We start from the raw sequence: 25,561 nt of genomic DNA, 5'->3' as shown, positions 1-25,561 counted from the left end.
TTATCAGACTAAACAAATTATATCTTTAACTAAGATCAAACTATAGATTGACGACACAACATCAAGATATTAAAATTTTACATCCTATATGTTGTCTAATCAAATTTGCAACAAAAATATTTATTCGTAGCTAAACCAAAGTCGCTACACAATCATCTACTAACACCGATATACTGTGAGTTGTGACGCGAGCTTAATTTTATTATTGCAATTAAGTACATACTACGAAGATTTGCGAGTGTCAAATACAGAGACTGAACATGTAATATTTCTAAGTCGTAAATCCAGACATCCATAGTTGCTAATTTGTATGCTCATCTTCCAGAGTGACCAATATCAAGCAGTTATGGCTATCTGCTAGCGACAATTATTATAAATACTTCAAAAGGCACAAAAAAGAATTTTTAAACATTATACATTGAATGATAGTCAATTTCATTATTTTATTATTCATATGAAAAAATATTCTAATGAAGAAATATAAAAATAGTTATTTCATTTGGCATTAACAGTTACGATATAATATAGCCATATAGCCATGCATATTCTATTATAATATCATTTTAAGTACATCATATATTACTTTGCTTTTAATTTTGTGTATATTGAAACATTACAAAGTGGAATATTACAAAAAGTTCTTATGGCTAAGTATAAATATTTTAGTCTATGTTTTAATAGCAACTTTTTTCATCTTTGGTGATGGGTGCAATCCATTGCTTTTGAGGTGATCTATATCCGTATCGTGTACGCCATTGGGTAATCCATTACTTAAGGGTGCGTGACCATTCATCTTACAGTGTCCGTTCATTTTGGCGTGTCCATTTAATTTGTGTCCCGTGTGTCCGTTCATCTTCTCGTCGCATCCGTTGATTTTTATGTGCCCGTTAACTTTGATATCACCGTTTTGCATTTTATCCACATGCCCGTTAATTTTCTCAGCTTTATGTCCATTTAGGCATTTAGGTTGTCCTATTAAAAATAACCTCAATTAGTAAACAACACTCATTTTTTATCAACCGGCGTAACTGGGTCAGTATTAAATAAAAGATTGAAAGTTATGGAGTCAAGTTGTTCGGAATATATAACATTTGTTGAAGAAATACAGAGTATAGGGAATAATATATTTATATAAAATATATAATTTAGTCAAAGTGCATTACTTAGGCTTACTACAGCAAGACGACGCTAGCGGTAACACTCACTACTGTGCACAATCCGGTGACTAACACAACACAGAAACACACTAAAGAAATCCAGATGAAAAATTATAATTCTAGCAATACCGACACCAATGCTAATAGGGGCTAGAAGATCTAACACAATTACGCCAGTTCGAGGAACATGCAACTTGTACACATTATAAAATTATACAAAAATGAATATCAACATTAAAAATTATCAAAACTAAGTCTTATCAAAGAACCTTTTTTGCTGACTCTGAATGCATGCAAGAATAAAGACGTCTCATCATATGAATATTGACAATATCATAGGTGAATAACATGTTTTTGATAAATTTAAAATGTATTGCATAATTTGGGCTGGACTCACCGTAAACGCCAGACCCCGCGTAGTACCTTTTTGAGGTTTTCCAATCTTCTTTTAATGATAAATTATACATGGAATAAGCTGGATCGCCGGTCACTTCCTTCTCGATCAACAGAAACTTGGGCAACGATGCCAATAGCGCGTCTTGGTCGTACGCCGCACTATAGGTCTCAAGCAAAACCATACCACGACATCTGAAATATTACAACAAAATTAATAAATCACCCAATTCAATTGGTACCAATATATTTTACACACCCTAGTAATTTACCTTATGTTACTGCCAGATACATATAATCGGTAAAGGTAAATAATAAATAATAAGATTTGTTCAATTTATTGCTATAAATATATACATAAATACGGGATAAGTGTAACATTGAACGCAATATCACCTTGGATGCGTCGGTTGTCTGTATATATCCAACTGGTAGTACTGATTGTTGTAGATGAAGCAGCGTCGCTTTTTGAATATCGTGAAATGCGCGTCGTCCTTTTGCGGGAGCATGTTCAGGTAATCTCTGTGCGTCAATTGTGTCCTGACCTCCACGGACTGGCCATTGGTGGGATGGAACTTTCTCATCGTGTGAATGTAAGACCAGTGGCCCTTCTGTCCACGTTTCCGTAACCTGACTTGCGCTTTGCGGACGTCGCTCTGCAAGTAGTTGTGTTCCACGTCGAAGTCTTGGAAGGGTGGGAACTCCGCGTCGGTCGGGAGGGGCGTCTTGACGAGGAACTTGCGTTTCTTCGCGTTGACGTTGAGCCGGTCGCCGGTATCGATGCCGATCTTTTGACAGACACAGGCGATCAGGCGGTTCATCTTTTTGTCAAAATCTGTCGAATTGTCGATGACATCGAAGTATGGATGTCCCACCCAAGCGGCTGCCGCATTGTAATCTAGCTCCCTCGCGAGCTCTACACCTTCAGAACGACACGCATGGTCCTGGAAATAAATCATAAACATTAATTTTATACAATTTTAGCTTGTGTTAAAAAATTTGCATATTGGTACATAATTATGTTATGCCAGGTTGTCTAGAGACTACAACCTTATCAAATATCAGTCAAATGTACCTATTATGTAGGTAGTGGTTTTTGCCCAAAAATAAAACAATAATAATCATAGCATTTCATTTGTAGAAATTTCCTTATTTAGTAAGATTTGCGGAAAAGTAAAAATAAAACAGTAAAACATGCTAACAATGTTTTCAATACATCAATCATCGACAACTTCACGTGACATTGATAAGGCATAAATTTCGATTGAGATGGCACGGTGCCAAATCGACGACAAAAATTCAAGGTCGTTTGAATATCCTGAAAGTATACTTTTTTACAAAGTACCTAGGTACTTTGTTTGCGTATCATCTAACAAGGTTAAAAGTCGTAATTGGATTTACGTTATGTAATAACAGTCGCGATTTGTGTTTACATCGAAATAAATAATTTTCAAGTAAATAATTTCCTACGGCATTAAAAAAACAACAAAAACTTGAATTTTTTTGTATGAAAAATAATTTTAAAATTGTAAAACACGTTTATATTCTTATCAGCCACAATTACCTACAATGTTATATCTTTACGTCGTCTTCAGTCGTCGAGTCATAAAGAAGATGTAACCATGCATTAAATTAGATAGATAAACGATTTCATTGTTGGCCATACAACATCACGACTAAGTAAGAAGCAACCATCTTCATACATCAAATACTTAATTCATGTCAATAATATATTTAGAAATTAGAGCTATCGGGAATTCCCATCCATTCAAGTCACATTGCAAATCACATGCATATATGATATAATATGTATGTGTGGTATATCCAATATAGATACTACATCGAGTACTAGAATATACTAAGCCAATCTACTAATGGGAAGCTGTCGTACTCGTATAAGCTGACTATATACATAAAGCGAATAATGCCAAGGCTGGGCCTGTTGCGTAACTTAATGTACTATATTATTTACACATCATTCTACGGTATGTGCAATCTTTATAGCTATAAATCTTACAATCGAGCGAACATATGCCATATTGATTTTATGACAATGAATAATCAACGTGAATTTCTCGAAAATGCATCGAAAAATCGAGTACTGTTTACGTAATATTATGTATGCGGAATAGCGGAAACTAAACGATACTCCACGTATCGAAAAGGGAAAAACGATATTCCCCTATCCATAAACTGAACTGAAGTTTGATATATTTGGAGAGCAACAACATTTAATACTATTTTTTTATTTCATTGATTACAATTAGAAAGCACTCTAATTAAATGAGTAGAAATTTCCATTCGTATTCAGTAAATAGCTATAAACTGGACAGCAATTTAGTTATTAACTCGTGTACAATTTATGACAGCGATGGCAAAGTAATAAAGTAATATCGTGGTAATCGATCAAACTTTGTGATGGATTACTATCTAAACGTTAATCTACATATTGATTAACTACCATAATATGACTTTAGTGAGAAAGGTTAAAGGTATATTGATTATATTTATATTTTTTAAATTAGCTACTCAATTCAAAACCCTCGTGTTGTAGCCGGCTATATCCTATCTCTAAACCATCAAAAATCTCTTCGTCTCAATATCTCATCTTCTACCTAACCTCTTTTGCTTCTGCTATCCACAACTACTTGATCACATTGATTGGATTGTCCTAAGTTCTCTTAACTTCATTTCAAATGTATCCGACATTAAAAACAAGCACAATTTCGTTTTTATCTTTAGTCTTGTCTAAAAAACGTACCTCAGTGGAATAAAAGTCTTCAGCCCCGTTGGCAGCAGATACCATATGCACGATATGGTTATATCTGTTATCACGCAGCTCCACACTGTTCCAGTTGTTCGCGTTCAGCATAGCCTCCCACTTCTCTTTGGAAATAACTGCAAAGGGAATGATATTGTCAATCTTTGTATAAATATGAGGGTAGATTGATGGAAGATAGTTTTCGTATGTTGATTTGAAATTTAAGAAAATGAAATGCGATCATTTGACCTATGTGAACAAGATTAATTTCATACAACTTAGACTTGATAAACTATGATTCATAAGAAATGGGGAAGTCATATTATATTATTTTGCCATAATACATCATGATAAATAGAGCCTTTTAAGCCTCGTGTTCAATTAAAAACCAGCCTAATCTTAATGAAAATCATTTAATTACTTTCGATTTCTTTGAAAGTAAAATTACACAGCATATAGGTATTTTGTATACATTGGCACAGTATCGATTTACCCTAGCCAAGTATAATACAACGTCTAAACTATTTTTGCCCGGACGTAAAAACTCTCTTACTATTGGCTATTTTGCCACACCCACTGTTTTGATGCCAAAACTTTTTTTTAATAATAAAAATCGTCAGCTCTTGAGGGTCAGCGTGGCATTCAGTTGTTACGCTATTGACGTATCAAAACATGCGTGAATTAAAATAGACTTTATATTCACGATAGAATCGAATAGCAATTCTACTGGTTATTGCTAGAAATATAAAAACGATAATTATGTATAATGAAACACGCAGAAGCAACTATTGTTACTTTAAAATAGGTACTATTAGGCACACGTCTTATATAGACACTGTTGAGTTGTTTATGTAACAGTAAAAAAAAGCAGATGGATTCAGCATGTTATACAGTATACCGTGAACTTTCAACAGTTTAAATTGCAAAGCATAAGAAAAAGTACAAAGACATTCTAAGTCTATTATGGTCTGGATGTAACGGTCTTTGACCTGCAAAGTGAGTCAAACGATGACTATGACTCTTGGAGAAACGTCACATGAAGAGGTAATGAATATATTTAAGTCTAACGTCAGTAGGATAAAAATGCGATAGCGATTACTGTATTGAATCGAATCCTTATAAGTATTGCTAAAGGTAAAGGTTTACATAGACATACGATATGCATAACAATTTAGCGTATAATATGCCCCATTAGTTATATTATTAAAAAAACTTTCAACACTTCATTTATAACAAATCCTTTAATACGTAATTTATTACGTAACTTAATTTAATAATATTATATTTATATCACATTTCCATGCCCATAAAAATAAATTTAAATGTGCTGAAACTAAAATATAACTAGCTGATAGTAATAAAATTACATAACAAAAACCTCATTGATGTTTCATTCTTGGACGCTCGTGATGTGTATTAATAACGTAACCATTGAACCAATAACTAATATAAGATTAATAATAATTAGTATCACGCATGAACCAAAAAAACACGTGATAAGTTACGTACTTTGTTAGAGCGTAGGTCACGATATTATGTTCCGAATTCGGATAAATATTATATTTTGCTAATTATTGATTAAAAATATTTTGACTATGAGGTACAACTCAAATACATATGACCCAAAAGTGTATAGGATAATAGAAAAATTATAGCGTGTCTAAACTGTACCCGCAAGCAAAACCGGGGTCTAAAACGTTCATAAATTTCAATTCATTAGGATGTTCATAAAATAAGTGGTACATGTTTACCCTAGATTCTTCATGTATTTTCATCAATCAGCTGTGGTTTAGCCGCGGAAGCCTAACAGACAAACAGGCAGACATTCTAATTTATAACATTTTACATTTTTACAAATTGTGGCTACCTTCTCCTATTTATACATTGTTTACATATCAGATACTAGCTGTGCCGCGCGGATTCACCCGCGTGGCTCCGCTCCTGTTGGTCTTAGCGTGATAATTTTTTTTTTTATTTTTTTTTATTTGGTTCACAAATTGAAATTGACACTTAAACAGCCTTAAAAACTATTTACCAAAACAAACATTTGCGGTGCAATTCCTAAACTAGTGAGCACATCGTGCTTAGTGAAACTACATAAACTCACTGACAATGTACACGCTACACTTTAAATTTTAAACTTTAAACTTCTATAGTAATTCAAGCAACACTACAATTATTTTCAACACAACGCAGAGTAAAATATTACTCGTGGATAATGTAGCTTTCGAATGGTGAAAGAATTTTTAAAATCGGTCCAGTAGTTTATGAGCCTATTCATTACAATCAAACAAACAAACAAACAAAGTTTTCCTCTTTATAATATTAGTGTAGATTTGGAATCCACAAAACAATGTGAAAGATAAATACTGTCGTCACAACATCCACGATACCGATAACCAGTGTTATGTATACTTATGCGAGACAGGAAAGCCATATCACTTTATTATCGCAATCCATCAAAAGGCTAGATATATAAAGGACAATTATTGCGACTTTATATGCAAAACTTACATTTTTCTATTATGGTTCATTTAAAATAGTATTAATTATAAGACCATCCACTTTGTAACGTGGAATGTCCCATGCCTTAGTGTTCAACTATTTAACACTGAACTACATAAAATGGCGGTCATTTTTTAGGCGAAACGATTCGAAATTCAGAGGAAAAAAAGACCTTCAGAGCTAGTCCTTGACTGCGTTTATTACGTAATGCTGCTCTATATCTATTAATATGTATACTTGAACAATTGTAAACATCTTGTATATGAATTGAATGAATCATATCAGTCTCACATAATAATAATGAAAAACCTAAGACAATCAAAGATATTTATGACACAAGATATTATATTTTACGATGTAGGTAGTACAACTTAAAAAATTGTCAACCCGAGTGCCTCAGGCATGTGACTTACATGATTATGTTTTACATAACAAAACAATTAAAAGATCGACACTACAAAGTTAATTAAATGATTAGGAATACATACAATATCTTTATTGTATTTATTCCTGGTGGTTGGATATCATTTGAATAATAGGTAAGTTCTATTTTATGGATCGCTATTTTTTGAAATCTTATTTGGCTTGGAAATTATAAGGTATACCTATAACTTTCTGTATCTACATTAAAGTGAATTTCTTGAAATTGCAGGGAAATGGAAAAAAAAAGTTACTTTTTATAGGAAAACCACTTTTGTGTTGGTAGAGAAGCAAGTTTTCTTTTCGGAAATTCAGTATAAGGATTGTTTACACAGCCCACACACCAAGGTATAATGTGTCCTAATAAAAAAATATATATTCTTACATGCACTAGCGTCCATGGCTCCTCGGTCGCATATGATCAAGCAGTTCCTTTGACACGTCCTGCCCAACTCGAAGAAAGTGTTTTCTATCTGAATCATGGTCTTCAACAAATTCTCCTGGAACTTATTAGCTGCAACAAAAGGTTCAATTTAGAATACAACTTCTTTTGGTCTTAATAAATGGGTTTCATAGGTTATAAGTTTTGTTCGTCTATTACTACGAGGTAAAAGTGCGGTAGGAATACCCTAATAATCGATCAAGTTATAGGTGACACTAGTTCAACCGGTTATAAACACATGTATAATATAGAACTTAGTGTTTTATAATCTAACATTAGCCTTAATTATGCGTTAACGAAATCTTTCGCAGTCCTTATTGTTAATCGTAGATATAATTTAAACACAATGAAAGATGAAAGATGGATTTATTTCGATAAAAGAGGTAGGTACCTATAAAATTTAGATATTTTTACATACCTACTTGCTAGTTAGCAACTTATATCGTTAATTTATTGATAATATTTAATACCGGTCAAGTCCTGATGTATCCAATAGATACTGGTTTATAATTAATGTTCATTTACATCATATAATATAACCTATAAATAATTGATGATAATTACAATTTATTGTTATGCATGTAATAGATATAAGGTACGCAGGCAAAAACTCGATTTGCTGTTCTCTGTAAATATTATAACAATAGGAGATATGTCTTTCACACGAAGAAACACGTTTTTGGACAGAAATATATGTGAAGAAAATGTTACGCTGGTGAATCAGCAATTACGGTCAAAATAAAATAATTAAAATAGGTATTGTGATCAGATAAAAATCAAACTTCAAAGTTTAAGTAAAATACTATCTTATACGGAGAAATAATAATCATGTGAAGTGCAAGTGGGCAACTATCTTTATCAAATAAAATCATTGGTGTCCTTGTGTGAATGTCTCGATAAGGAAAGTTTAAATTTAAAAATGAATCACATAAAACAACCGCTTTGCATTTTAATAATTATCTTGTAGAAGTACATTCTAGTTCACAAATCTGTTTTTTAAAGGTTACGGAGGACGGGGAAGTGAAACTGAACTGGTGAAACTAGCAATAACGTATTTCAGAATCGAATGTAGTTTTAGAGCGATATTTTTTAAATTGATGTAATCAATTAGGTACTATTTTAATTTTTAACGTAAGTTTTCTACCATAATATTTATAGTGCCTTTCATATGTAACAAACCAATCTTGTAGTGTAGTCATTAAATTATATTGATTGGAATTTAGAATTTCTTACGAAGACCGGTATATTTACAAATAGCCATACATAGCATACGTCTACAAAATTGATGTTGTGAAATTTTTAGTAATTTAATATGATCTACGTAATAAACAAGTAGGTATCATATTACGAAGTAATAAGACATTACAATCTGCAATAATATAAAAAATGCACTCATGTACTGTTTATAATTATTATTAATGATTGCAAGAATGCAAGGTGCGTTATTAGGTACCTACATAAGTAATTCATCAACTTAATTTTGCATGTATTGATTAGATATACATATTATTCTATAGGTAATGGTTACTAATAGAATTAGGTAAGTACCTATCTTGATTAGCTGTAATATAATATACACATTAACACGCGAAATAAAGTTCCCTTTTTGTATAAAATCCGAGATTTATATCATTCTAAATCCATTTAACCAACTAATGAAGCTACAGAGACCGTGAATTTCTCTTCCCGTTTTATTTTTGTTGCCTGCCAACGAACTTTTGTACAATTGTACGTCCGTCGCATATTTTAACAGTCAAAGAGGAAAAACTAGAGCGCGGAAAAGAACTGACGTACAAAAGATAAATGGAATAGAAAAACATCGCTGCCGGCTCGTGACTGTCGACTGAGGTCGTCAGCTGCCGAGACAATTTACGTGGCACTCAAGAAAAAACTAATAAATAACTAATTGATGTGTTTTATGACACTCATCGAGCATTCAACAATATGAATATTGAATGATTCATTTCGTCATTTGCAATAATAATTTGTATACTTACAGACTTTTTAAGGAAAAGGAAAATTGTACAAAATAGGTATATACTACCTATAATTTATTCAACATAGTTTGTTATTAATGGATAACATTATTAACCGCTACGATCTTCAAAGGTGAAAGGCTATAGTAAACACGTACAAATGTTTAATAACATAATACAATAAAGTGATTACATCCCGGCTATCAAAAAAATTACGAGCTCATTTATATACGCTTGGCACGTGCAATATTTATTAACATAATATACGTAGCCGTTGATAACAAGTAACAACAGCCATGAACTTGATAACGATTTTATAGGTATCACGTCTTTACTGCGCACTCTACTCGTATTACCATAGATCACTTGGAGACAGTTATGACACGTCACCAACTCCTGAAGTATACACGGTCCATATAATTGTGTTAAACATCGGAGCCCGATCGTATCACATAACAAATGTGCAATACTAACCGCAGAGTAAACATTTCAACCGCCTATATAATTTTTATAAAGCGAACCGCGTACAAGAGGTAGCCGCAAAACAATATCTACAAACAGAATGCGCAAACTAATCAATCGTTATCATACAACCCAAATATTATATTAAAAATTATTCTGACATCTACTAAAAATGATAAAAGGTTAATTAAAATATACATCGATCCTCTGTTTTTGTTGTTATCAGATAATAAACACATTTTGGTTTATTTTGACGATAACATTATTATTAAGTGATGCAGTCTGGAGAAGATTATAGGATAGAGATTAGTATTTTGTATACTACCAATTAAAACATGTAGAAAACATTTTCATGCCTAATACATATTTTGTTTTAAGAAATGTGATACTGAATAGGTAAAACAAAATTTAAATTCATCAGAATCTAATTCGTCAAGCGATGTAAAAAGCAGTCACGCATCCACGAGAACAATTTCGCATGTCTGCTTCGTCATTACAATTATGTATTTATTTCTCATATTACCGTGATCAGACCGTTAAATTGTGTAACTTCTTGTTTAAAATAAGTACCTAAGTAGGTACCCTAATATTTCCATATCAATTTGCAGAAAGCCCGGAGTACCTTTTTGGGCCCGAGAAGTTTGTACTAAGTGGGGATACTTTACAGGAACTGGAAGTAGTGAATCACGTTTTTAAGACTCAATTCGAAAATTTTCTTTCTATCAATAAACTCGGAAAGAAACTATAAAACATTCATTATTTTCAATACCCCACTATGGTACTTGATTAAGGCCACCTTTCTGTTAGCCCACTCAAACACTCGATAAAAGACAAATTTGCACGAGGAAACAAAGTAGCAGAAGTCAAACCGATAAACATGTTTGAGAGATAAATTGAAACGATTAAACATCAATAAATTTCCTACAATTTAATAATAATTACTGTCCAACGCGTTAGGCTGATACCGAACTTAATTATACCTATTCTTTGTCTCAACTCTCAACGTACAGACGATGTCGATGACATTGTATTATTAATAAATAAGCTTATACATATTTAGGTTACCTGCCTATCAGTTTCAGTAGAGTTATATTTACCGATTCATTTTCAAATTTCCTGTCAGCCAAGTTGTCTGCCAATTTGCCTTGACTTTCAACATCTCTAACGAACCGAAGTATTGTCTGCCAGAAAAACTCGAACGACCATAAAACGATTTTGAACATCGCGTACCTATGTAAAACGTTTGTGACTTATACTCATTAATAATTCACTGACAGAACCTATAGGTACATGCTATAATTTAGCCACGAATATTTCGTGGCTCATTACAAATCAATATCAAAGTCAGTAAGTATCGTTAAATGTTATATTTACACAGGGTCAGTAGACAAGTCATGACTTGTCTGACAAAGTCTGACTTTAACTGTTTACTTAGACTTCAAGCCTCTGTACTGACTTCAAATCTGTTTACACAGGGTTTTTTTTCGGGTCAGCACTGATTTGCCTCAAATTTGTAGTCAGTTACTGACCCTGTGTAAATCAGCACTTACAGTCAATAAAAAAGGATGAACCGAAAGCTTGAACAAAAGTAGAACACGGAAGAATAAAATCATCATATCGCGTGCCTTGTTTCTTCATCATTTGTAATACATAATTTCCATTCTTGTTTTTATTAACTTTCAATACAAGGAAACGAAACAACTAAGCCCTAACTACCTAGTGGTTTCAAAATAAGGCTAAGTAATCACGTTATAAGTTAAAATTATTTAATTTTATAAACTAATGATATCTATACATATTATAATAAATCTGTAGAAGGGTCAATTCTGTACATTGAAAATATTGAAAAAATAACTAGCAGGGGGTGTTACTGGATCGATACCAAACCCAAATATGTGATTAAAAAATTTTTTCTCTGTCTGTCTGTCTGTCTGTCTGTCTGTCTGTATGTGAAGACATCACGTGAAAACTACCGGTTCCATTTCGATGAAACTTGGTATAATTATACCTTATTATCCTGGGCGTAAAATAGGATACTTTTTATCCTGGAAAAATACGTAGAAAAAAAATTAATCTCAATTTTTCAGTTATCCATAGACGTTGTTCTGTAGTAGGTACCGCGAACACACGTTGCGTATTATTATAGACCTAGCCGTATTTGGGTCCAATAGATATTTATAAGATGTCATTGTCCGAGTTACTCAAAATGGAGAAATAAACCATCCACGCAAAGACCGACATCCGCGCAGACGGAGTCGCGGGCGGAAGCTAGTTTATAATATAATACTAACATTTGTACCGGTCAGACTTGACTTAAATCTTTCATATTGGCTTTTAAAATTTACTGTGAAGTGCAAAGAAATTTTAAACAAATAGCTGTTGTTTAGGTTTACTCATATTATAGAATAACTTCAGTAGGTATATTCCACCTCATCATTTACTGGTGTGACGCAAACTGGATGTAAACGTCCGCAAAATATGAATAATCAGGCTTATTGTAGTCGCTAAAATACTATTCAGGATTTTATTATGGAAATTAGAAGCTTCTAGGTGGTAATTTGGCAACGAGCACAAATGGACATTGTCCGCAACATGTCATTTGAAACTGTAGGTACGTAATTACCGTAGAAATTATTCAACACGTAACAAATTCATAGTTTACTGAACATAAAATCATCTAAAACGTAGCGATACATTCGACTTTAAATAAAATTAATGATTTCTTCACGACTTAAATGAGAAAACAATTAAGATCGATAGCATAATTACAACAATAATAAAAAGCCTAAAGATGAAGTGGTTTCCACAAACAAATGAACAATCTATTTCGTATTAGGGTTTCAGAGATAACGTTTAATAGCCCAATGAGAATGATGTTTTAGCAGGACTACCGGTGACCTTCCACTCACCACAGTCACTTTGGTTCGCCAGAGCTAATCCTGCTGCGGCGCATCTTTTGCAATCCTGGCGGCATTTACCGCCAGCTATATTAAGCCGTGATTCTGCTACAATATTATTTCAAGTAAACATTGCGTAACGATAAGGTATAAAAGACACAAACAAATATTTCTAATCATATTTGAAAATAATAGGCGCAAGGTCGTCCTCTGAATTGATCGCTTTTGAAATCGACCAGTAACCCCGTTACGTGCGTCAGTACTCAATTCAGAAAAAATTGAACATAATTATTTCAACATTTGTGAACATTCAGAACATAGATGTTAAAATAATAGTTAGAATTCAACTTGGCAAGTTCGTGCTCCAATAGTAATTCGCGGGAACATTGTACAACTTCTTTATCATTATTTAACTGTTGTTTAGGTAAGTAAATACGTCAAAATGTATTTTAGACGTCTACCGAAAAAGCATACAAATATTGGACGGAGAAACGTAAATGAGCCGAATAAATTAAAGGCTAAAATCATGATACTTTTGTATTGAGAAAAACTTAAACCAGAACTCTACAAAAATTACCGCTTCCCGACTAACATCATTTCAAAAAAGACTGAAAAATTTATCGGAACCTCAATCGATATACAATAGATCTATCATCTAGTTAGTTTACAATCTTGATACCTATGTATCTATAGTCTTCAAAGTCTACAATATAATACGGTATAGAAATGGAATCGTACAAAGGATTCAGATAGTACAGATGTACATTATACATGCATAGATATCAGCTACATTGGCTTGTCAGAAATCAACAGAATGCAAACACGTCGGACTTTTAAACATCCATGCGGACGGATGTAAACAGATGCTTGCGTCAGAGGTTGATGAAAACTGAATACACTGGTGAAAACAAGACACGGCTACACGAAGACGACACTATCGGGTTCATTCAAGTACGATCGATGCCGCTTGCTAATCGAATGAAAACGAATTCGCCTGAATGAGCAATCAAGCTAGTAATAACCGTATAATTCATACAACTGAACATTTTAAATTGCACCAATTAATGATATAAAAACAAAGGTTCTGCGGTAATTGCAGTTACGTAAGGTATACATTTTTAAATGGCACTAAAGGATTGTGCTGTTCATTATGCATTGTTAATTGCAATGATTGCATATTAATATACACCGATTATTGCAATATATGACTCCCTACTGTGAATGTACTAATAGAAGGTTATAATAAAACACACAATGTGTCCAAAGTACCAATATAAAGTTTTATTAATTAAGGCATATATTATGTGCTACGCGTTATAACAGTAATAATAAATAAATACCATTCATACAAGATATAGCTATACTTTCGTAAATAATGTTCTCACGTAGGTATACAATGAAACCAAGAGTATATTTATATCCCGATTCCAGACAAACCGTGAACATGACCGTGAAGCGAATGCGTCAAACAACGTACATCGTGTAGCCACCCGTGAAGCCCCATAAGAACAACACCGTCTATTATTATGCATTTCTATTATATTATTGTATTATGCGCAAAGAATGCATTGTGAGGGAATTTTAAATGGATCTGATTTAAGCTGCAACTCTCATTATTAAATGCTTGGCAAAAACTGAAATTACGGCGTTGTTAAATTATTGAAGCAAGTTTGTTTTGTATTGCATCATTATTCCAACATCCAATTTCTATCGATATAATAATTATTACTTTGTATTGTAATAAATTGAGAAACGAGACATATTCATGATGTTAATTAAAACCTAATTAGTAATTACCGACTCTTATCGAAAACGAAGCAAAATGAATACGTGTACTATAGTTGGAATTGAGCGACCCTTTTAAAACGAGATCACTGTGGTATTCAGCAGAGATAATAGCAAAGTTCAGAAATGAAAATAGATTGACACGTGACTACAATAAACTTGATCAGACGTCGAAGCTCGCCTTTGAGAGCTTTAGAAACGAAAATAAACGTCACGGTAGCACGTGACGGGCGTCCGGGGCAAGCGCAACGTCATGAGGACAAACGATGTCTTATTTAAACCATTTTAATGTACCTCCAATAGACACGCTGTTTCGGAATCCGGTTTTACGGAAAATTTTACAGCAGTATTTAAAGCTTTTGCGTTTTAGTTTTGACTAGATGACGCTATTTTATTGTAGCCAGTTTTCCTAGTTTTCCTCTCCTTGGCCTACAATTTTCGTGGCACCAAACTCTCATTCTTATATTTGCTAGGTACTGCCCTGTAAACCTTACTATAAACTCAATATATTTTTGGTTGTTTATCGCTTTTCAGTTGAATGCGGGTACAAAGTGTCACTCGAATATTGATGTCATTATAATCCCTCTTGACGTAATCTATCGTAAATAGTGTTACATAAAAATGCTAGTACGCTGAAACTGCATCACGAATATAATAGTTGGCAATGACATATCATTCAAGATAATGACAAACAGCTGTACAAACATCAGCCTCACATGATTTATTATTTGTACCTACTTATTAGTTATACTGTGAACCATGTAGTAAAAAAGTACATTCATACATACATATTTTTGTTTAATCCTATCTAACTCGTAAAATTTTTGAGTTCGAGGAATTTAATAACGGCATTATAATCGTGGACATTCATAAATTAAATTTAAAGAATTTGAATTGACACAGTTTTTACATTATGAAAGTTGTAAATTGTAAATTCTAATTCAAACTTAAAAATTAGAATTTTCACCTGAATACATTTACGACGAACCTAGTTATGTTTTTAGCCGATTTTCACAATCAAAAGCAGAAGGTTCTCAATTCGACTGTATTTTTAGTCTGTATAGAACGTGAATAAGCATGTACTGGAAAGTAAACTTTTTATTATTGTTTACGTTGTTACATTGCCAATTAAAAAATTTGGGACATAAGAGTGTCTGAAGGCGCGCAACTTCCGCGACGTTTTTGATACATGCCGTTTTTCGCGTCATTTGCAACAAAATACAGTTTATTGCTGTTTTAACCACTTGAAACATACATGCTTATGTTATTATGGACCACGGTTATAGTACTGACTGAAGGAAATTGATATTATTTGGCATTCGCCACGCTATTTGACCTACCTTACGCATTATATGTACGTCCAAATAAGTGATAACTACATGAATATTATTGATCCCCGTTTTATTTAGATCACGTTTTGAAAGTCAGCCAAATGTAAGATCGGAAGGATATAGGGGCTTTGTCGGATTTTCATCGTCCTCACGAAAGAAGCGCGAATTTATTCAAGTTGAAAAAGGCCGAGTACCTAATTCGCATACCATATTTTTTATTTTGCTATTAAAAATTAAAAATATCGATAAAGTAATATTTATAAGGCCGACGTGCCGCCGACTGCCGTCGACATGTGGCGACGGCTGATGTCGCCTCTGCCGTTCACAATTTGCCGTACGTGTATTACTCTTATTTGAATTGAACATGATTTAAATATATATATACATAGTAAGTATGTGGAAAATATTTTATAAAGGTTTAATTAAAGCCATAACGGCAGGCATGAAAATCGAATTATGTATGGGTCATTTAACTCTATCAAAGTAAAATGATACGATTTGATAAATAATTATTCTACTATTTATAGTACCTATAAGCAAGAAAAATAAATATAACATACCTTCCTCGGGGCTGAGATCTACAAACTTCACACCACCACTGAAAAGAAATACATAAGTTGAAAACAATCCATACATAAAAAGTAAGTGAAAAAAAATCATAAATTAAAAAAAAAATCAATTATCGATAAAAGAGCAGATGAATAGAATTAAAACCAATGTTAAAACAAAATCAATTCTGAAAGTTTAAATCAGAAGAAACATGAATGAGATTTTTTATGTGTATAAAGTTCTACAGTATAGAGACAAAGATTGGTGGGTCTTTTACAGTTTGTATTTAATAAATAATAAGTAAAGTTCATATCTATGCAACATGCACTGTCTCGGTGTAGGTTGCACTTCATACCTTAAGAGGACGGTAGCCGTTTCCGGCACCCGGAACACCTGGAAACAAACACAATGTGGAACCATGTCTTATCGGATCTCCTCTCGGAGAAACCAAAACCCGCTATCAGCCACACATACAAACACTACCCAAGCAATCCATTATCAAATTGTTTATTGATTGTAGGACACATTAACAATCTTTTTTTTATCTTTCAATTAATAAAAATTTAACAAATTTCATGTTTATGAAACAAATTATTGTATCAGATAATGTTGTTTTGATAACAAAATATTGTAACAAATTGATTGAAAAAAATAATAAACATTTGAGCTTTAGAGAACGACTTTCGTTGAACAACGTCGATTTTAAGAAAGCCAAATTACGAAGCCGTCACACATCTTCATACTGAAGATACTCATACTATTTTAATATATTTAGTTAAATAGATTAAATAAATAGAAAAAATAAATTTACCTTCCATCCCAAGTTTTCGAAGAAAGTACTAAGTCGGGACTGTCCAGTGGTTTTTCCGCCGCAAGGCCCTGTTTAGGTTAAAACACTATACAATCAAGAAAACGGTGCCAAGTTTCCACGTGTTACAATATACATTTTATTAAATTAAGTCTATATTTTAAAAATCTGCTTCGTAAAAAAATATTTTCAGACTATTTTTTTTATTGTAAATCGATGTATTTCTGTCATTTTCAATAAAAATAAAAATTTCTTACCTCCGGTCAGTACCAGCTTGTATACCATTTTCTGGGATTGATTCGCCATTTTCGTAGTACGCTTATAAATAAATTATTTAAACTATATTACACTAAACGGGTCACAACGGAGATTGAATATCATAAAATTGACGAATATAAATAAGTAAGCAAAAGAGCCATCACAGTTTAAAATGCATCGCCCGATAGGCGTGCCGAGCACAGATTAAGTATTAGTTACTACGTAAGTGCCGAGGAAGGAAAGAATAAATCGAATCGGACCAAGGCATGAGCTTTATTTGTCAGATTGTCATTTGTCAACAGTCAAATGTCAATCAAATCAAAACGTCAAAGATACAGAGTATGTGTAGAGCACAGAGAACATAAATCAAAATTAAATATGTATATATAAAATAAAAATCACGCATTTATTCATTTTACTGTTATTTCTTACTGTTCTGTGGATTTTACTATTAACACGGTAAGGACGGTAAGCTCATGGTAATTGTAAAAGTTAAGTTTACGTTTCTAAAAAGTAATAAGATTAGTTATTGAAATCCTTATATTATTTTATGTACCGATAGGTAATAAGGACTTCATACATTTTCAGCAAAATGTTGAATATACATAAAAAAAAGAATTTAATAAAATTCTTTCCAACTATTTGTGAGCGTTTTAGTCACGTTTAATGCACGAACTTTCAAATATATACCTATGAAAAATTTGAATTCAAGGGACAAGGACAGAATAGATATCAATAGAGGCCACTGAACAATAAATTATAATTTCTTATACCTAACTAACTATGTACTTTAAATAAAAATCTTTTTATTATTTTGTTTTTGTAAAAACTTTATTAGGTTACACCTGAACAGCTTATATTGATAGAACATTGTGAATTCTGATGCATATTGGAATCTATCACGGTTATATTAACATTTTGATTATTAGTATCATTGCTTGTTGATGTAGATTTTTCAAGTAGCAAAACAATTAATGGTATTTGTCGCCAATATTTTCCTAAACAGCGATTTTTTGTCTCAACATACACATTTTCTTTAGAAGTTGAACATGTGGTGTCGCCTGAAAATAAAAATGATAATAAATATTTATTTAAATATTTGTTCAAAAGATTGCAAATCAACCTTTAATTTGATATATACACAGTTAATAAAACCTGCATTTAAGATATGGCTAGGCCTTTGTGATAGAGGAATATAAAAAATTTATGAATATCACCCATCCTCTCTAAATATAACAATTCTCACATAAAGTTTAAGAAACCCATTGAATTACTTTTAAATCCTACCATCTGCATCTGGTACATCTTGGTCAATCCATCTCGTTTCAGTGTTAACACAAAGTACACAGATATTAAACTCTTGGCATAAATATCTGGCATGGTTTACAAATATATTCAAAAATTTTAAACCTGCAAATTTGCATAATTTATAAGATTGTGGTAAAAGTGTTTCAGAATAAATAAATAAATAAATAAAATAAATAAAAATAAAATATCCTTTATTGAATTATTATGTACATTAATGGACGACTAAGATCCGTTAGGCAAAAATAAAAAATACAAGAGTTACATTACATTAGGTACACAGTTATTGAAATAATACAAAAAATTATAAATTTAAAAATCATAAATATTAACGCAGAAGCCGGGCATAAAATGCCAAGATGCTGCTACCAAAATTCGTTAAAGCATTTATAATCGAGTTACTAGAAGTAAAAAGAATATTCCTAAATCTAGCAACGCGATGTCTGATCAATGCATCGAGAACCGGCACGCGGGCTTCCGCAAACATGCTAGACGCGCTACACCAACGCGGTAGTTTGAATAAAATTCGGAACGAATCATTGTATTGCACCCTAAAAATTCGATAATTTTCTTTTTTATACCTTGTCCACAGTTGTGGAGTATATAGAGCGGTGCAATAAGCTTTGAACAGTAATATTTTTGCATTTCTTTCGCACTTATTAAACTTTCTTCCGATCATGTTCGCGCGCGCAGCCAGAGAACGCCTCTCTCTGTCTATGTCGAGGTCATCTGTCAGATTATACGAAACTATATGTCCCAGGTAGCGGAAAGAATTAACAAATTTGAGCGGCTGATTATACAGGTAAACAGGCAGGTGGATATCCCTAGAGGTTGCGCCAAAAAGCATAGCAACCGATTTATCTACGTTATAGACAAGGTGATGCCTTTCCGCATAATTTTCACAGATGGTGAGGAGCTTACGGAGCGCGCCGACCGAGGGGCTCAGCAAGACCATGTCGTCAGCATAGCTGAGGTTATTCATACAAATACCATCGATGTAGCAGCCGACACCGGTCTCGCTAAGCTCCTCGATCAACTGATTAACATACATATTAAATAAGAGAGGAGAGGTCAAACCTCCCTGTCTAAGCCCACATGACAGCACAAACTCATCTGAGCAAGTGTTTCCCCAGCGAACGACATTTTTTTGTGTAGTGTACCACGTTTTAAGCAAGCCAATGATAGCAGGTGGCACTCGCGCTTCTTCCAGCTTCCTCCATAGGATATCATAATTTACACGGTCGAAAGCACGACTAAGGTCCAAAAAACAAGCATAAACCTTAGTCCGTCGCGTAACGTAATAATTTACAGTCTGTTTCAAGGAGTAAATAGCTAAATCAGTTGAACTTTGTTTTTTAAATCCAAATTGAGCATCGTTTATCGAAATGTATTTAGAAATAATGTTTAGAACAATCGAATCTACTAATTTAGCGCAAGTCGTCGCGATAGAAATCGGCCTATAATTCGAACTCGACATTGCGCTCATAGTTTTACTTTTAATCACAGGCGTTACAACACATTTTGTTAAAGCAGAAGGCAAATATGCGTGTTTTATACAAGCATTTATGAAAACTGATAAAAAGACTACCACCCATGGACCACCGAAACGTAAATGTTCTACGGCAATGTGATCATGACCACAAGATTTACCTAAATGCATTTTTCTAAGCGTGTCGTAAACTGTTTTTTCATCTATATGAATAGAAGATAGGTCAGATAAATAAGAAAAAGAATCGTCAATACTATTGCTATTTCTATTCGCATTGAGAAGCGTGTGACTAGTAGAACCAAGCATAAATTTACTTTTAAATATGTCCGTAATTTTTTGTTTATCTGATTCACCATCAATTGAAAATGGTGTTCCAATCTTAGTATTCGTTAATTTACCCGCTTGCTCCCAGAACTTACTAAACTGTTTTTCTCTACAAGTACTACTTATTTTATCTAGTAAAATCTTTTCTTTATTGTTCTGGCACCATTTTAACCGTCCCTTAAAAACCGACCTACTCTTTTTCATGCTATCATAAAGCGCACCAGAATGAGGAGCTCCAGCCTCAAACCAATTCATCAAACAGCGTCTTGCATCCTCGTGAGCCGATTTTACAAATTGATTCCATCCAGGTGTTTTCTTAGGACACCCATTATTCCCCTTATACCTGTGTCGAGAACGCGCCTCCACCGCGGCCGATTGCAACGACGTTACGAATTCATTATAAATAAGTTCCAAACTATCCTTATGCACAGGACACGAACATGGATTACACCTAGCGAGCGAACGCAAACGATCCCAGTCAAGAGCAGACAAATACTTATTACATAATGATCTATAGGTCTCAACTTCGTAGCTGCCTCTCCTACCCCAAACAACTCGGTTCAAAGACCCGTTTGCGAGAACAGAGCACCTCTTTACAGCAATTATATCGAAGTCTAATTCTAGTACTAAAGGCCTGTGATCCGACCAAAATACATCTTTAATTATGTAAACATTAGTTAAAGCCGTCCACGCGAGCGGGGTGACGATGCAATGATCAAGCCAACTATATGAACCGTGTGAGTAACTAACATAAGTAAAAACATTATCCAAATTCTTTAGAAAACACATATCTGCACATATAAGATTGTGATCAGCACAAAAATCAATTAATTCATTGTTAAATAAAGTATTTAAATTCGCATTGTAATCTCCCAATACAACAGCCACATTAACAAAGTTACTTTCAATTAAACTATGTATTGAGCCTAAAATATCAGTAAAATAAGGCAAATTTACAATATTATTTTGAGGCATATAAACCGAAAAATACATATGACAATAACCATTATGTTGAAACTTAATGGCGCATACTCGTGAGTCATTACATGTAAAAACATCAACATTATAAAACAAAGAGGCTCTCCAAAGCAAGGCTACGCCCCCATAAGGTCTACCGATTAAAATCCCCGCAGACGTATCTACTGCGGAGGTACCGTGCGCTGAAAAATCAGGATGTATGTTAGATAACAAAGGAAGCTCGTGGGGCAGTAGCCAGGTTTCTTGTAACGCTATTACATCATATTCATCGCATAATGATCTTACTTGATCGATGCTCCTTTTAAGAGATTGACAATTGAAACTAACAAATTTCATTTTGATTTTAATAACGTTTTATATAGCTTTATAATTCTATTCTAATTATGTATGTATGTATTCTTAAGCCAATAAGGTCTAAAAACAATGCCAATCGGCCAAAAGTCGGAATTTAAAAACGTATTCTTTTTATGAGACAATATTGTTACCTTAAAGGAAGCAAAAGAGGTTTCTTTATACGGTTCAATACGTTCTATAGACACCGCGCTTTCACCTTTTGATTTAATGTAGTCTGCGAGCTTATCGTTAGTTGACGATATATCCAAGCGAGAAACGTACAAACAGAAGGTTCTCGGTGCGGCTTGGATAATAGAATCTTGTTCCTGAACTACGGCACGACCCTCCCTGTTCCTGTTTTTTTTCTTTTTATATGTGACCGGCACAAAATCCCTATCAGAGCTTTCCTTAATTAAACCCTCTTGCTTATTAGTTACACAGTTAGGCGCGCGTAACGAATCAGCTGTTTGTCCCGCTAAACGCTTCCTAGTCATACACACGTCGTTACTCGTAGCACTCCTTATCTGACTGAGTGGAGCGGGCACGGTCGCGGCGGCCGCGGCGCGCTGCGCCTGCGCCACCGGCAAGTGATGCACCTCGTCCCCCTCAGGCCGCTCCCCGCTAACGTTGGTAGTTGGAAGTTTCGAGCGTTCAATGTGTTGATTTATTTCTTTACGTAGTGAATCGACGTCCGATTGTTTCGCACAATCACTTTTGATGTGAATGATCTCCTTTTTTAGGAGGACTATGTCCTTTAGGAGGCTGGTTACATCCACGTGATCAAATGTTACGGGTGGAAGTCTATTAATGTTGCGGGCAACGAATACGGGCAGAGTCGCTGGATCAGTTTCTTTGAGGATTTTTACAATATCTTGCAGGTTTCTTTTATTTTTGTTGTCACCTTTTCGTACTCCACGACGAGTGAGCGAATTATCTGTTAAAATCGCCCTTGCACTGTCAATTTCTTCTTCGGTAAACTGGCCCTCACAAATTTGAAGCAAACTGACTTCGTCAATTACATCAATCTTACACTGAATATAGCATAAGAGTTCACTTATTACCACACGGCAACTACAATCGTTAGGCATTTTAGCCTAGGAAAATAGACTTTAAACACTTAAATTATATTTAATACTTTAAATTTAAGACAACTTAGTGCAAACACGACCGTTCGTTGAGAGACCTCGCGCTACCCTCCTCAATATAATAAATATAATATTAGGCATACAATAATAATTTAAACTATGCTTGTAAATAAATTTGATCCAAGTTAGATCATTCATTTGAACTTTATTGGGTTTGACCATTTTATACAATAACTACATGGTAAAAATTTTATTAATTAAATTATTTGTCTAAATAATAAATATATGTATATCTAAAAAAATACATCCACACATCATAGTGCACCTTTTTTAATACATTTAATCATAATCAAATAGCTTATCCTTAAATAATAATCCCCATTCCTTACCCATTTTATTGTCATCGCCAAAGTGTTGAAACATTAAACTTGGCAGAGAATCTATTATTATCAATGACAACCTATCCAGACATATTTTCTTGAATTTAATGTCTTGTAATAATTGTATCAATTCTTCCATTGACCAAATATAAACTATTTTAATTTTCATCATAATTATTGCCATTTCCTGCAAATAAATTATTAAAATGTATTAAAAACTAATAAATATAGTTAAAAGTTTAGTACTACAGTTGTCAAGTTATGTTAAAGCTCTTATTTCAACGAAAATTAAATAATACCTTATGGGAAAGCCCGTATGCATGTAAAATCTTTTGTATTCTTACAGCTGAGAAATCTCCCTTTGTATCAATGTATAGGACTGTTTTCTCACTTAGATTCACACAATTTATAGCTATCTGCATACAGAGCTGTGTTTTCCCTGATCCAGCCAAGCCACATACTTCAGTTATATATCCAATGGGTATGCCACCATTTAATACTGTGTCTAAGCTGAAATAGTATCACAAACATTTATTAAAATTAGAAAATTTTACTTGTTAACTCATTGAGTCCCAAGCGGCCCGATTGGTCCACGACACAATAGATTTTCTATTGGGTCTGTGGTTCCGGAGCCTGAGATATTAATCAATACAATGTTAATAAAATACCTCTTAATACCAGTTTTTAGGAACCTTTCTTTTACTGCAGTTTCTGTAAGGTACGTAAGTCCATTTTTTACAGGCGCCGAATATAGTTTAAAAATACTATCTCTTATTTCTATAATGCTTGGAATGTTCAATCTAGTTATATGCGTCAACTTATCAACGTCCTCCTGAATAAAATCCCGTATCGTAAAAATTCTATTTTGCGATAACTTTTTCATTATTTCAGGCGACAAATATGCACTTATTGAGATATTCAGTTTTTCCATTTCTTGTGCCACTTTCAAAGGTATTATACTTAATAAGAGGGGGTTTTATTAATACATAAATAAGCATGAGGCAAAATTTCATCTCTTAGAGTAATATTGCAAATATTTTCAAACTTTAATTTGTTTTTATGAACTGTCAACTTAAAAATTGTAATGTTGGTCAGCCCTCATTTCTGTCAAAATACTGTCCACAGAATACGTTAAGCTAGGTACAGATATTCCCTGATCAAACTGGAATCCTTCCGGGTGTTCCGGAATCGTTTTCGTCCTGTTTTCGTAATAAATAGACCTGTGAAATAGACTTTAAATAGATGTTTCATTTGTCTTAACTTTAGTACATTTATTTACAGTTTCCCATGTTTTAAAAGATAAGAAAGACCCCCACGAGACACGGATTCGAATCCCACGTTGTGATCGAAATATTCTATTCTTTAAAAATTTATATAAACATTTAAAAAAATGTTTGTTGTGCTTCTGATTATCATAAAATGATTATTATTTAGTTTTTATAAGAATGCATAATACTTAAGTGCCAAATTGGTCTTATTATTTCCGTTTTATTTGTTCTCTAATTAAAATTTAAAAAATCCGCAAGTTATAAAAGGTGTTTGAACTTACTTACTTACTCCTCTGGCGCTGAAACCCCAAAGTGGGTCTTGGCCTCTGAGACGAGAACTCATTACTCATTAGGCATAGTACTTTCAATATCAGTTTAAAAATTTTTGATATCTTTCTAGTTACGGAATATTCGCTTTCGCACACTTAACGATTACACCCGGTCTAATAACTAATTCGTATGTGTACGTCGTGTACGTAGACTTGACGTAGACAGAGAAAGTATATTTCCAGTGATTTCCGTGGAACCCTTGGTGGAACCCAAGGTGGAACCACAGAACATTTGTTTTTATTGTTCTGTGCGTGGAACACTTGTGACTTGAACATTGTTTGATACCATAGACTATGAGATACAGATAATAAATTTAAGCAAAGAG

At 33.4% G+C, this 25,561-nt stretch overlaps 2 protein-coding genes across 5 annotated transcripts; both read right to left on the bottom strand.

The window, feature by feature from the left end:
• Positions 1–518: 518 nt before the first annotated feature.
• Positions 519–17,936, bottom strand: LOC123690938 (TRPL translocation defect protein 14). Of its 3 annotated transcripts, none has more exons than XM_045635096.1 (9): positions 17,744–17,936; positions 17,490–17,557; positions 17,034–17,071; positions 16,690–16,727; positions 7,622–7,750; positions 4,312–4,448; positions 1,947–2,494; positions 1,555–1,745; positions 519–972 (listed from the first exon to the last, which is right to left on the bottom strand). In XM_045635096.1, exons 1-9 carry the CDS (start codon positions 17,790–17,792, stop codon positions 668–670), a joined length of 1,503 nt encoding a protein of 500 aa, XP_045491052.1. In that variant the 5' UTR covers positions 17,793–17,936; the 3' UTR covers positions 519–667. The 3 variants fall into 3 exon arrangements, with proteins under 3 accessions (XP_045491052.1, XP_045491053.1, XP_045491054.1); XM_045635098.1 differs by having other exon boundaries at positions 939–972; positions 1,581–1,745; XM_045635097.1 differs by lacking the exon at positions 17,034–17,071 and having other exon boundaries at positions 17,744–17,762.
• A 626-nt stretch (positions 17,937–18,562) lies between these two features.
• LOC123691425 (DNA repair protein RAD51 homolog 4) lies at positions 18,563–25,325 on the bottom strand. Of its 2 annotated transcripts, XM_045635805.1 has the most exons (6): positions 25,192–25,319; positions 24,307–24,858; positions 23,938–24,148; positions 23,648–23,825; positions 19,032–19,154; positions 18,563–18,805 (listed from the first exon to the last, which is right to left on the bottom strand). In XM_045635805.1, exons 2-6 carry the CDS (start codon positions 24,567–24,569, stop codon positions 18,579–18,581), a joined length of 1,002 nt encoding a protein of 333 aa, XP_045491761.1. In that variant the 5' UTR covers positions 24,570–24,858; positions 25,192–25,319; the 3' UTR covers positions 18,563–18,578. The 2 variants fall into 2 exon arrangements, with proteins under 2 accessions (XP_045491761.1, XP_045491762.1); XM_045635806.1 differs by lacking the exon at positions 19,032–19,154 and having other exon boundaries at positions 25,192–25,325.
• Between the last annotated feature and the right edge of the window lie 236 nt (positions 25,326–25,561).

Source organism: Colias croceus, chromosome 4, assembly GCF_905220415.1.
Source record: "Colias croceus chromosome 4, ilColCroc2.1".
Classification (NCBI taxonomy): domain Eukaryota; kingdom Metazoa; phylum Arthropoda; class Insecta; order Lepidoptera; family Pieridae; genus Colias; species Colias croceus.
This window is presented reverse-complemented; position numbering and strand designations above follow the sequence as displayed.